General features: G+C 38.9%; 1 protein-coding gene across 3 annotated transcripts in view; it reads right to left on the bottom strand.

The window, feature by feature from the left end:
- Positions 1 to 14,670, bottom strand: part of MYOM1 (myomesin 1) — a 155,043-nt gene that overhangs the window by 79,773 nt on the left and 60,600 nt on the right. For all 3 annotated transcript variants that reach the window (XM_028480285.2, XM_028480286.2, XM_007126750.4), the window contains 5 exons: positions 13,776 to 13,864; positions 13,602 to 13,664; positions 9,822 to 9,986; positions 7,602 to 7,763; positions 1,106 to 1,247 (listed from right to left, as the gene is read on the bottom strand). In XM_028480285.2, coding sequence (XP_028336086.1) covers positions 1,106 to 1,247; positions 7,602 to 7,763; positions 9,822 to 9,986; positions 13,602 to 13,664; positions 13,776 to 13,864 — 621 coding nt within the window. The remainder of the gene's footprint in view (positions 1 to 1,105; positions 1,248 to 7,601; positions 7,764 to 9,821; positions 9,987 to 13,601; positions 13,665 to 13,775; positions 13,865 to 14,670) is intronic.

Raw genomic sequence — 14,670 nt, 5'->3', positions numbered from 1 at the left:
AATTGGGAGATTGGGATTGATATATATACACTAATATGTATAAAATAGAGAACTAATAAGAACCTGCTGTATAAAAAAATAAAATAAAATTCAAAAATTCAAAAAAAAAAAAGAATCTTACTAGATTTGTAAAAAAACGGTGCATTCACATAGAGGGATACTTTTACAAAGGAATATAGCTATGTTTTTAATTAAAATACAGATGCATATTTTAAAAAAAAGAATATATCTAAAACTTCACAGTTCATCATTCAATGATGAAATAATGTGGAAACATTTAGTGTACGGTTAAATAAATCTATTATAAATATTTCTCTGGTTGGTATTGAGCCCAGTAGGCATATACTTACTTACTGCTATAAATATTAAGTTTAATCCACCTTGGTACAAACCTGTCATACTACTGTGGCATAGATTATCTGCCCCTAGTGGTTTTTACAGTCAGGGTTTATTACTCAAAAATGGAAGAGAATTGGAGCAACTATTTGAAAAGAAACTAAGTCAGACAATAATGTATTTAGGTCAATAATCTAAATTTGTTTCTAAATTGGCCAAGCTCACTGGATAATTCATATGTAAGACCCATTTACTATAAATATAAAGCCTCTAAGTTTTGGAGAATGTAAACAGCAACGATTTGTAGATAAAACATAGTTTAATACTATGGATATTTGTTATTTCTTTGTCAAACTTGAATCCTGTGATATAAATGAGATTTTGTTAGTATTCTTAGAGTATTATACTTTAAATTACTTAACATTCTTAAATTACTGACATACTAAGAATATGGACATTAAGTATATTGAATACCAGCTATTTCATTTCTAAAGTGGCCTCTATTAGGTGAACAAATTCATAATATTCTTGCCAAATTAGTGACTTGGGTTGGTAGTACAATTCAAGGATTATCTTTGGAATTTAGGTAAACAAGTAGGTATGTGTATATACATATATATATACATACACACCAGACAGAGACAGAGACACAGAGAAAAGAGGGAGAGGAGACCAGTAAAGAAAACACTTCACCTAGAAATGGTGGGAGAAATCAAGCATGTGTCTCTATGGCCAAATCACTCTAACTGAAGTTAGACTAAGTACTAACTTATCAATAAAGTATCCCAGAATAGGACTCCCTCCATCCACAGCCGGCTGTTTCCAAGAGATGATGATATAATCTTTATTGGCATCCAAGGACACCACATCCAAGGGAGAGGCTGGGGCTCCTTCAATCTCTGCATCAGCATCTGTGGGGATACAGAAGGATCCTGTTAACCCTCTCAGATGTGCTCTGTCAGCCCCAAAGGCCAAGGTCTTAGCGCAGACATTTCTCACCACACCACCGCAGTGGCTATATCTTTGGCCCCAGTCGAGCAATCTTCAATTTTGTAATTTGTTTACCAAAATAACAATGTGCGCTTTTCACCATCAGTACAAGGCACATTATGCTAGGAAGGGCTCTGAAAAGGACCCATGACCTCTGCCTCATGGCCCTTGCCTGCCCAAAATGTTCTAAAAGAAAATAAATAAGGACATGTTGAGGACTGCTATCAGAAAAGTCTGATGTAAGTTATGTCAGGAAGTCTGTTCTTAAGATAATTATTGTGCAGTGTTACTCGGAAACTATGAACGGCTCCAAAGGGGAACACACAGCCCCTTCTGTCACCTTCTAGATACATCCACAAGAGAAGAAGAACCAAGAAGCTTTGCCCATCCCTATGCTGGGACCACCATTTTGGAAGAGAAACAAAAACATTCATTTTAATTAAATGTTTGTTCCCAAGCTGAAGATCCTTGCAAAAGTAACTCTGATGAAATAGCCACATCTGAGCTTAGTTTATCTGAGTTTAGTAAAAGTCCAAGACTATAAAAGAAACAGTTTAGTGACTGTTCATGAAATGGGATCCTCTGACAGTGGGTCCCCTCAGCAGTGTATGCACAGATAAATTAGTGACTCAGGGGTGTTTTTAGGAGGAAAGGAAGGGGAATGAAAATAACCAGATAGTAGCGTTTTAAGTGAAAATGATTAAGATAAGAGTCAGTCTCAAGGGGAAGGGAACCACATTTGCCAATTCCTCTTGACATCTGGTCAACCCTTTAACAACCGGAATTAGTAGGAGGAGGCTGAGACATGTAGGAGCCACTCACCCAGGGAAAACACTCTTGTTGACTGAATAATAAACACTTTCTTTTCCTATGATCTACACTTCTGTAACTCTTATAAGTTACTGAAACATTTGCTAACAGGGCTGTGCATTATCTGTGATCTTAAATCAGTTTGGTTTTGAACATTCTTTTTCTTGCCCCATGAACCTGCATGAACCCATGAACCCGCAGGATAATACCTCCTGCATAAGTGCTATTGGAGAGTGTAACCAAATCATCGTGCCTAAAACAATGCAGAATTCCTGCATGCCACACAATGGCAAATGGGCATTTTGATGGGGAGAAATTTTTTTCCTTTTAGGCTTTCAGAGCACTGGATGGTGGGGAGAAGGTCTGCTGATGGTGAAGGTGGAGCAGAGCTAACTAAGATGGAGGTGGAGATGCTGAAGTTAACAGACCTAATAGCTGCTCAGCTGCGAGGGGGGACAGCTGTCAACCTCTAGCCATGTCCCTTTTTAGCAAAAAGCCCATAATGTAACAACCAGCAATGTTGGTGTTGATAGATAAATCCATTGTATGTAACAGAGCCTGGCAGACAGCAGACATTTAGGGAGCCATTTCTCAGCATTTCTATAAAATTGCTTGGAATATGCCATTTGCCATGTGGACTTGATAATCTTTCAAAACACCATTCTGTATAGCAGCTGCTGGAAGCCAAATCCGAATACCATGCTGTATTGCTTCACACTTGTGCTCTTGGCTCCCAGCAGCTGCTACAGAGCGTCTGGCCCACAGCACCCACTTGGGCAACGTCAGTCCTCTTCTTAGCCTCTGCCTTTCCTTCTCCCAACCCTCCAAATAGTCAAACTTTTTGTAGCTTTGATTAATTAGGCCAAAGATTAGCCTGCTACTCTTTATATTCTGACCTCTGACACAGGCTATTTAATAACTTTTATCAAAATGTAAGTAATTTTATTGTTTACTTTTATTATAAAAGTAGTGTCTGCTTGTAAAATATATGTAATAAAAATACATGTTAAAATCCCTCTTAATTCCATAACTCAGAGATTACTAATACTAACATATTTGCCTAGATTTTTCTAGATTTTTTTCCCTATATTTATAAACTCAAAAGTAATTGTTTTTCGCAACAATGTAAATCAACTATACTCCAATTTTTTAAAAAAGTGATTGTTTTTTAAATAAAAGTGGGATTGGACTATATAGTTTCATGTAAACCGTTTTTTAATATATTTTCATATTAGTAAGTATACATCATTAGTTTTCATTGCTGTGCAGTATTTGTGTGTTTATATAGAATATTTATTATACTTTATTTTCAGTTCCCATTGGTGGATATCTAGATTCCTTCCAGATTTTCCCCCAAACAAACATTTTTTTCAGCTTTGTCCACTTAAATTCCTAGAACTAGAATCGTTGGAAAATGCGCACTGTTGGTACATAGTGGCAAAACACCCTGAGAAAAGCTAAACCGATTTACACTCACCAGCAATGTGTATGAGTGCTGGTCCCTCCATTCCTTCATCCCAGTGGATTTTAAAACCTTGTAAATCTTTTCAGTGTGATAGATTAATTTTATTGCTTTGATTACTAGTGAAAACATTTTCATAATTTATTTTTCATTTGTAATTCTTTTTTCATGACATTTATATCCCACCTTTTATCACTGTATCATCTTTCTGCCATGTGTGTGGGAAGGGGAGGAAAGAATATATAAAAGTCTAGAAGAATATGTGATAAAATGATAACTTCAGGTATCTCTGGATGTTAGACTTACGATGGCTTTTCTTTTTTTCTTATTTATATTACCTATTTTTTCAGAAAGAACACATATTATGTATGTAATAAAAAACTGGCCAAATATGTACAGCTCTGGAATGTGTTTCTGCAGACATACGGTGCTTTCTACACTGATCATTCTGGTTCAGAAGCTATTTTCTAAGCAGCAAAATACCAGAGCTCTAAAAAATGCATTGAAATGGCCTCATGCAGCTCAAAGTTTAAAAAAAAAAACACCGTAAAATGTCACTTAAAACACTTTGGGGGTTTCTCAAAAAGTTAAACACAAATTTAACATACGACCCAGCAATTCCACTTGTAGCTATCTACCCAAGAGAAGTGAAAACCTAGGTCCATAAATAGGAACACAAATGTTCATACCAGCATTATTCATAATAGTCAGAGAGTGGAAACAATTCAACTGTCCATCAACTGGTGAATGGACACACAAAATGAGGCATATCCATACAGTGTAATATTAGTCATAAATAAAAAGGAACAAAGTACCAATATAAAGAACCTCAAAACATAGGCTCAATGAAAAAAGACAAAAGTAAAAGATCACGTATTATATCCAGAAATGTTCAGAAAAGACAGTTTATAGAGGCAGGGAGTAGATTAGTGGCTGTCTGGGGGCTAGACTGGGGATAGGAGTGGGGAAGGGGCACAAGAAATCTCTTTGGGGTGAAGGGGATGTTCTAAGCTGGATTGTAGATGGTGGGTGCACAGCTCTATGAATATTCTGAAAAGCACTGCCCACTTAGCATGGTTGACTCTTATGGTGTGTAATTATATCTCAATAAAGATTTTTTAAAAAGAATCTAAAATATATCATTTAAAATAAACTTACAGGGGAAATCTTTTTCTAAAAGTTAAATTCACAACTCGATTTCTGAAATTTGTCTTTGCAATTTTGTCTTCCCCATGAATCTTTTCAATTCTCTCACATCAACATCTGATACATTTTAGAATCTTCCCTTATTTTGTGGATATGAAAACTGGCTTAATGATAAATTTCAATCCCTTCCGCCTGTCTGTGGTTGGTCATCTGAAGTCTGGCCTCAACCTGCAGAGAGCCATGACTCTGGATGTGGGTACTGAGAAATGTTGCTGAGGAAACCCTGGACTGTGTCAGAATTCCCAGAAAAAGTCCACAGAGGGAATCCTCAAGGCATAACTTAAGTGTTTCTTGAGTCACCAGAGATACTCTTTGGTTCAGGTCAGACAGAGAGCAGAGGCAAAGACTCTGTTTGCTTTCAGTTATCATCTGGTCAGGTCTATCCAGGTACTTTGTTTAAACAAACATACTTGCTGATAACTTCCATGGGGTCCATTTTTACTGCAACTGACCCAGAGGGCTACCCCTCTTTTCCCCTCACAAGATCCGACTTTTCCCAAATGCTTTTGTGTAGGAGGAAGTCTGCCCCATTTTTCAGATGGCATAGATATTCGTGCATCTTTATCAGTTGTGAATCCGTGGCAGAATTCAATGATCATTTGTTATTGTTCAGTACTGGTGTGGTATATAGACTGCTGTCTCTCCCCAGTACCCATTCCTCCTGTTTCCTTTTAGTACCAGAACCCCTGAGCTTCTGCAGGCAACATGTTGCCCAGCTTCCCTCCCTGTGGATGTGTGGTAGAGTGTTCACCATGCAGAAGTGGTGTGTGTGTCCCTGCATCTCTGCCCTTCCCACAGGATGGAACAGGAACACAGGACAGCACCACGGGGGCAGTGGAGCAACAACATAGATGGGAGCCAGGACTCTGAATGACTGAATTGAGCCGAAACACCTGGACCACCTTCCTACCTCTGGATTGATGGACATAGGACAGAAATAAACTTTTTTAAAAAATTTCATTTCAGCAGCTTAACCTATTCCCTAATTAAAATCCTGGGTTAGCCATCAGAAGGCCTGTATTCTAGTCCCACTTCTGCTTCTAACTGTGAGGCTTTTGGTAGATCATGTTACTTTCCTGAGCTTTAGTTTTTGCATCTTAAAATTAAGGGGAGGAATTTCCCTGGTGGTGCAGTGGTTAAGAATTCACCTGCCGATGCAGAGGACACGGGTTCGATCCCTGGTCCGGGAAGATCCCACATGCTGCGGAGCAACTAAGCCTGTGCGCCACAACTACTGAGGCTGTGTGGCACAACTACTGAAGCCCGTGCGCCTAGAGGCTGTGCTCTGCAACAAGAGAATCCACTGCAATGAGAAGCCCGTGCACCGCCATGAAGAGTAGCCCCGGCTCACTGCAACTAGAGAAAGCCCGCGTGCAGCAACGAAGACCCAATGCAGCCAAAAATAAAAAATAAATAAGTAAATAAATAAATTTATAAAAAAAAAATTAAGGGGAATCCTAACATTTTTGTGTGCCTTAGACTCCTTTGGCAAAGTGGTAAAGAAAACCTAGAGGGCCCTTCTCAGAACAATGTTTTTAAATGCATAAAATAAAATAAAATACATGAGCTTACCAAAGAAACTAATTATACTGAAGTACAGTTATAATCACAGACCCCTTGGGAGTCTGTGGACCCCAGTTAAGGACACCTGCATGACCTCTAAAGTTCCACCCTCATCAAAACACCTAGGAGTTTACGGTTCTATTTAATGAACACGAGATTAAAAATCAGCAAGTCTACCTGTATTTTTTATATGTTTATTTTCTGTATATTGTGACGTTTTGACATCTTAAAAGCCTTTCTGGGTGGGGAGAGATTTTCTGCCCCCATCTCCGGGGGCTAGCCAATTTTAACCCATCCAGAGCTCACCTCCTCCATCTGGCCCATGTACCCAGGAGGAAATATTCCTCTGCCTTAATCATCTCAGTACCAGGGACCAGACAACTAAGCACGACCCCTGTAGCTTTGGGTCTGCTGAAGTTGCTCACACCAGCCAATCCTGAACTGTCTACCCCACCCCGCCACGCCTTTTCCACGGGAACTCCAATACAGACTGCGGTCTAAGCTCTCCCTCGACCTCTTCTGCCTCCTGACCAACCAGTAGTGCCTTTGCTTCCCCATGTGGCCCTGGGTGGTTCTCTAGGACCTATGAGTATAATACACTCTTTTCCTGAGCCCCTCCTCTGTCTCCTCGTGTGGCCACACCTGACTGACCATCACGTAAAAGAACACAGAGCACTGCCTTTGTGGCCTGGAAGTGTTCATCGTCTTCCAGATGTGCTAGGATCTCATGTAGAAATAACATTCCCACTTGTACATGTCTGACCTGTTGGAGACATCGCTGAAAAAAGAAAGACTCCTAAAACCAACAGTTATAGTTAGTCTTAAGGATTCAGTTGTAGCATCTTGTTTCCTAGTTCACTAAAACTAAAGCTATAAAGAAAAGGCCTGGAATGAAGTAATAAATTTGCTCTCCAAAATAGATATTCAAGAGTGAGTCCCCATCACTCTTTTATTGTAGCTTCTTCAAACTGAGATGGCTCTTTGCATTACTAGGATTTAGCCTCTCTACTCAGACACCAACAGAGCACTGCTCTGGCGGCTCATTGAAGATGAGGAAAGTACTGACACTAGTGACAGTAACATAGTCTGGAAACTGGTCACCTTCCAACTTGTGTCTTCAGGGTTAAATTTTTACATTGGCTCTTTCATCGTTACCAAAAATATGTTTGGATAGATTGACATGGCCTCGGTGTTTTAAATATTCTCAGATGTTCTGCTTTTTGCTAGGTCTTACCTCGAACAAAGACGTAAGCGCTGTATTGTTCATAATATTCTCCCATTCGTACATGGATTGTGTAGAGACCTTCATCTTCCTTGTTGAGATGAGAAAATGTTAGTGTTGCCCGATCTCCACTCCAGTGTGTTTGCACCCATTTTGATGGAGAAACAGGAGCCCCTAGGGAACAAAAGTAAGCAAATTAACTGATTTCTTTCTCTATTACTCTCTTCTTCCTCCTTCCCCTCCACTCTTCCCTCCCCCCAATTCTCTCTCTCTCTTTATTCCTCTTCTTCTATATTGAAAGCTATCTGAATATTAGAGGAAGTCTGTAGGGCTTTGAGTCATTCTGCCATGTTTATATTGGTTAAAATGTTAGAGCAGAAGTGAGGGGACCAGGGCCAGATACATAATCTGCAGGGCCCAGAGCAAAATGAAATTACAAGACCTCTTGCTCAAAAAGCAGAGGAAAAAAACACAGTCAAGGTACTAAAATATAAGGCTTTCTCCTCTAAAAATAGTTTATTACTTATAAAACATAATAGGGTAATACAAATTGCAAAAAATATTTTCATGCCATAATTTTACATACAAAAATACTTTATTAATGTGATACGTTGGTTGATAATACGATATTTTTTACTTACTTTTCTGCAAACTCAGTTACTTTTAGTAACTTCATTTTAAATTGATATAACTGAAAGCAACATCAGTCACTCTTTGCAAATGCAAGATCATAAATTAGTTTTGATTTTTTTTATTTTAAGAAGGATCTTTCTGCTGATGCAACTATTAATGCAGCTGTTAAGAGTATTACATAGTCATAGTAATATATAGTTTTATACATTATAGTATTATATAGTTATGGTGCTGTAAAGTTAACATTGGGTTAATCTTATGATAAACTATTTCAAAATATAAATTTTAGTACTCTAGAGCTGACGATTTTTTTTTTTTTAAACATCTTTATTGGAGTATAATTGCTTTACAATGGTGTGTTAGTTTCTGCTTTATAACAAAGTGAATCAGAGCTGACGATTCTTGAGGAACAATTTTTTCTAAAAAGATTTAACTCTTTATACAAATAGTTTCATGTAAGTCTGAATTTAAATTTAAATTTAAATTTACATAATTGCATCCTAATGTTTTCTCTTACATGTCCTGTAACTTGTGGTCATACAAGAAACTGAAAATGACTTCATGATTTGTATATAATTCAAATGCCTGTTTATGCATTCTCTCACTGTATCTTTGATTATGAGGAAAAATTAATTTAAAAATTATCTTTCTTGTTAATAACTGCTTCATCCAAAGTTTTGTATGAAAATAGTGTTCTTTTTCATTGACTGTGACAGTCTTTAAACTTAATTTTTATTTCCAAGCCTGTGAATATTTGCTTTGCAATGTTGTGGCAGTTTTCATAACCAGAGAGTCTAAACTCTGAAGAATTCTAACTGCCTTATGTGCCTTACTGCAATGTCTATGTACATGCTTTTATTTTATAATATTTTATGGACAAAGTTTACTTCGTGATTGCTGGCAGTTCCTGTCACGGTGCTCAGGCGAGGAAGCTCATATCTGTGCAGATCCCACAAAGACGCATTCTGGGCGCGGACAGGCAATCTCGGCTCCCGCTGTGGGTGCCCACACTGCCCCACATGGGGCCCCTCCTCTCCTCTAGGGCCACGGCGTCCAGCAATGCTGCTGCTGTTGCCGCTACGGCCGCCGTGACTGGTTTCACTCTGGGCCCTGGTCCTGGTCTCAGCCATGGCCTTGGGATGGCCCAGACTGCCCGGTGCCCACACATGCACTGAAGTTCAGGCCAACTGCATGGTGAGCATGCTGACCACCACCCACCATGCCTGGGGACCAATGGGCATGCTCCATAGTCCCATTGGACTTCACTGGACTCCGCTTTATTTTACCAAATAAAATTAACTTACAAAATGAATATACATCCAACTTGCAAAATGAGAATACATTTTTTTTAATCCTTTCCCTATATTACTTGGTGATAAGAAATTATAATCTCCACAAATATATTGCGAAAGTTCTGCTACTCTGATATATGTGTAAAAGCTTTTGTAACATCCAAAAGGTTATGTCCTCTAACGTTCAGATTCTGCCAGCTCTGGTAAAGAGAACTGCAGTCTTATGGACATTCAAGCTCTGGGGCCAAGCTCGGGCTGTGACCTTCTGCAAATAAGAACCTAGTGAGAATTCATTAGTAAGGCTCACCATTTCGGTACCACTGGATCTCCGGCTGGAAATGTTTAATTTCAGGAGTGATAACTACACGGCAGCCTAGACTCATTGTCTCGCCTTCTCTCCCGAAAGACACATCAAACTTGTCATCAAAGTGGATCTCAAACTTGGACGCATAACCGTAAGGGGTCACAGCAACTGGGCACAACAAAAACAAACGTCAGTAATTTACTTTTTGTCATCAAAGAGACACAAGCATTTTAATAAGCACAGGCAGAAAGCAATCACAACAAGCCTATCAAGTGACTTATCTGGGCAAAAATTAAGTCTTATAAAAGAAGTATGTAGCATATTCACATATATCATTATACTGAAATGGAAATTCTGTGTATGGAAATTCTTGCTTCATTGGTCAGATAAGCTAAATGCTTATTTTTACTATTATAATTAATAGAATTTAAAAGGTCAGGTTTAATGCCTTACATAAAATGTAAATGAACACTACATTTAGCTTAGACTTAAATATAGCTGTAATATATGCACATTAAAGTGTTAGATTCTGAGTTCATTTAAACTTTACTGCTTGTACTCTCGGAACAAACAGCCATATCGATTTCTCATAAAAATAGAGTTTTTTAGTAAGTGGCTTCAGCTTCTTTGATGATCTGGGTTAAAAAAATACAAGAAATATCAATGGGAGAAAACAAAGTTTAAAATACCATTCTTAGAACTATCTTATTTATAGATTGAGTAAATACCTGCACCATAAACTCTCCTAGGTTTTATTTTCTCTTTTCTCAAAGGAAAGGGCCTGGGAAAATAATGACTATTTTTTGATGGCTTCCTACATGCCAGGAACTTCACATTTGACATGTCATCTAATCCTTGCAAAAACTCCATGGCATAGTTACTAGTTTTTCCTCTCTTTTAGGTGGGGATATAGAAGTTCACACATATATATAGCTAATGCCAAGGTTTCAAAGGCATCATGTGTGAAACTGAAATTCAAATGTATAACTTCCCAACTCTAAAACTTAGGCCCTTTCTCTCCTATTTCAATTCTCTTCCTAAGACCTCTTAGAATTAATTTGAAAATGCAAGCTAACATTTATTGAGTTCACCTTGTGCCAAGTATTGTTCCAAGTGTTTAATATCTATCAACTCAATTAAGCTTCATAATAACCCTATCAGGTAAGTACCATTATTATTCCTATGTTATTGATGAGAAAACAGCAGCACGAGGAGACAAAATAACTGCCCATATGCACCCTGCAGACCCAGGATTTACACTGGCAGGCTGTTTCCAGAGCCTGTGCTCTCAACCAATACATGGGGTTGACTTGACTTTGTGTGTCCCCAGGCAACCACTCACCAACAGGGAAATGACTTCTCTTTGAAGCATGTGTCCCATCTGCCCCATTTTTATATGATGTCCCACTGAGATCAAAACGCAAAACAACTTGAACAGATCTTGTTTATTGGGAAGTAGGGCTGGTTCCAAAGCTGCCTCAGGGAGTAGAGATAAGGGTTATAGGGAGGGCCTGGTTTGGTCAGGGGTTGGCAAATCTGTGAGCCAACTCTGGATTGCCTCCTGTTTTGTACCATGAAGAGTGGTTTTTAAATTTTTTAATGGCTGAAAAAAATCAAAAGAAGGATAATATTTTGTGACATGGGAGAAGGCATAGGAAATTCAAATTTCAGTGTTCATAAATAAGGTTTTATCTGGATACCGCCACGCTCATTCATCTATCTATTGCCAATGGCTGCTTTTGTGTTACAGTGGTAGAGTGGAATAGTTGTGACACAGACCCACACAGCCTAAACTATTTACAATCTAGTCCTTTACAGAAAATGTTTGCCAATCCCTGGTTTAGAATATGGTTTGGAATTAGAAAGACCAGGTTACAAGTCGCTATTCTACCATTATGCGTGGTCTTGACCCATGATTTAATCTCTCTAAATTGTTTCCTCATCTGCATAGCACAGATAAAATGGCACCCAGTTCATAAGCTTTGGAAGCATTAAATGAATCAATGCATATAAAAAATGTCCTAGGGGACTTCCCCGGAGGTCCAGTGGTTAAGACTCTGAGCTTCCACTGCAGGGGGCATGGGTTCGATCCCTCGTCAGGGAACTAAGATCCCACATGCCTCACGGAGCAACCAAAAAAAAAAAAAACCAAAAAACTGCAAATCACCAGTAAAGCTGGCGGTGCTGTCTCCCAGCTCAAAAAACAAAAAAAGTCCTAGTACAGAGTCTGGCACAACTGATCAATACATATTAACTACTAGAGCAGAACCAAGGGCAGGGAGCTTTATCCATGATATTTAGCAGCATATTCCCACCACCTAAACTGGTACCAGGCACACGGTAGGTGTTCAATAAATACTAGTTGAATTAATGAATAAGAGCCCTCCGTTCTCTATGTTGGGAACAACTGTACTCAATTCAGGAGCCAGAGGAGGCTCTGAAAGATTAAGAAGTTAGAGAGGTAAGATTGAGCTGGGCTTTCAGACTCTGGCTTGGTGGAGAAGAGGGGAATGGGAAAAACATGGATGATGATATAGAAATGGGACTGAACAGGATACGTGTGGAGGATTGTAGAATGACCAATAGGCCAATCTTGGGGACGCTGGGGATAAGTCATAGTTTCAAATTTCCCAGCTATTCTATCTCAATATAAATCAAATGATAGGGAAGGACATGATTTGGGATGTGTTCCTCCTTCACTCTCACCCATCATCCCCTCTTGCCCATGGGATTGATACAAATGATTACAATTTAGAATATTAAAATTAGGAGCCACTCCATGAAGTCGATGGAGTAGGTCATCTACAGACATCAAACTAATTAGTTAGGTGAAAAATTGACCCATGGGAAAGTATTTTCATCAACCATTTTTAAAACTACCAATTATTTTTTAATGTTTAGAAAATAAGAAGTTCGGGCTTGACTACCTTTTTCAGTCTGAAGAGTGTAAGCATCCAATTACTTGAACAACAATAAGGATTTTACTTTTATTGCCTCCCATAAAAAGAAGTTCTGATATAGATGAAATGACTGAAGTTCACAAATTTACAAATTACTGTGGATCAGAATATTGTTAATAATTTGTTATTAAACCACATTTAGACCTCATTAAATTGCATTTCATAAATTAATGTATTTATTCATTCATCATCAAATACTACTCTACATCAGGTGCTGGCGTTTAAAGATAAAAGGTCCAGCCTTGCCTTCAAGTGTCTCATGGGCCAGTGGGAGAGAACAGTTAACAGTGTCCAGTGAGATAGATGCTCTTATGAAGGTGCCACAGCTTCACCAGTGGCACCGAACCCTGAGTGGGTGGGGCCTGGGGTGGCAGTGGGGTCAGACATGGATTTCTCAAGGAGTTGATACTGAACTGGATATTTAAAAATAAGTAAAACTGCTCTGATATAGTCCAGACTGTGTGTGTGTGTGTGTGTGTGTGTGTGTGTGTGTGTGTGTGTAAATCACTCTGCACAGGTTTGTGTAATGATCTTTCTCAATTTAAACACAGATAGACTTAAAAGCATTTTAAATGCTTTTAAGACTTAAAACCATTTTTAGCCTGCCACATCTGGGCATTTATAAAACCAGAACAAAGCAATTATATGCAGAAAGAGAATATAGTAACCAAAGAATCTGAAAAAATAAAACCAACCACAGGTAGTATTACACACATACTAGCATATATTATAATATAGACTATGTATTTATTTCAGCATTATGGAACAGCTTATTATGCAGTATTGTACAGAGATGACACAGCAAATATACTTTTAAACTTACAGCTGAGGGGCAAGGTGGAAGCCCCCGCATGGAAGCGAGTCTCATCAAACTCTCCCTTATATCCTAGAAAAGAAAGCAGAAAAGCATGCCAACTGTTCCTTGACTTTATTTTTTAGCAGTGAGAATATATTTTTTAAAAATACACTTTGAATAAAACAAGTTCAGCAAACCTACTCTTTACCACAACCGAAGCATATGCTGAAAGCTCTCCTTTAACATTCATCGCCGAGGCCCGGTACTGAGCGGTGTCTTCAAAATCACATCTGAAAGAACGAATGGAAATGAGTGCCCAGTGCAGTGACACTCCTGGTACAGTCGTCCCTCAGCATCCGCGAGGGATTGGTTCCAGGACCCCCATGGATATTAAAATCCGCAGATGCTCAAGTCCCCTTAAAGTAAAATGGTGTAAAATAGTCGGCCCTCAGTATCGGCGGGTTCCGCCTCCTCAGATACGGAGGACCTATGTAATTGCTAGCTGTTTCATCAAGGATCTCTTTGCTAACAAGGCACAGGGCAAATCACTGACTGACACATAGCTCTTTGGCACTCTTTATAAAGCTACTCTCTCTGACTCAGCACCCTGTGGTGTGTTATATAGGCCAACAGATCTATCTACCAACAGCTATAGTCCACCTTGACCCTAGCCTGGGTTCATTTAAAATGTCCAAAAAAAAAAAAAAACAGTCAACAAAGTGTCAAGCATATAAATTACAGTGTGAACAGTGTGATGAAAAATTGGTCTAAAGTTGTATCAGGAGCAGGAAATGTCCAGCCATGTACCTTTGGAGCAGGTAAGACCCCGAGCACCTTGGGGCCTCCCTCAGGGTGGGTTTCAGTCTGGGGTGATGAAAAGACAAAGAAACAGCCTCTCCTTATAGACGCCCACAGACTCCCTGAGCCACAAAACAGATCCCGGTTAGTCTAATGTGCTCTAGCCTCAAAGTACAAATAAGTTATTTAACTTTCAATTCTGCTAAGGTTCAGGCCCACAGAACGACACAAGAAGTGCCATTTGGAAGTTCCTCTAAGTTATAATGCAGAAATTGGGATGTCGTTAATAATGGAATAG

Source organism: Physeter macrocephalus, chromosome 19 (genome assembly GCF_002837175.3).
Source record: "Physeter macrocephalus isolate SW-GA chromosome 19, ASM283717v5, whole genome shotgun sequence".
Lineage (NCBI taxonomy): Eukaryota > Metazoa > Chordata > Mammalia > Artiodactyla > Physeteridae > Physeter > Physeter macrocephalus.
The sequence above is the reverse complement of the archived record's forward strand: the minus strand, read 5'-3'. Positions and strand labels throughout refer to the sequence as shown.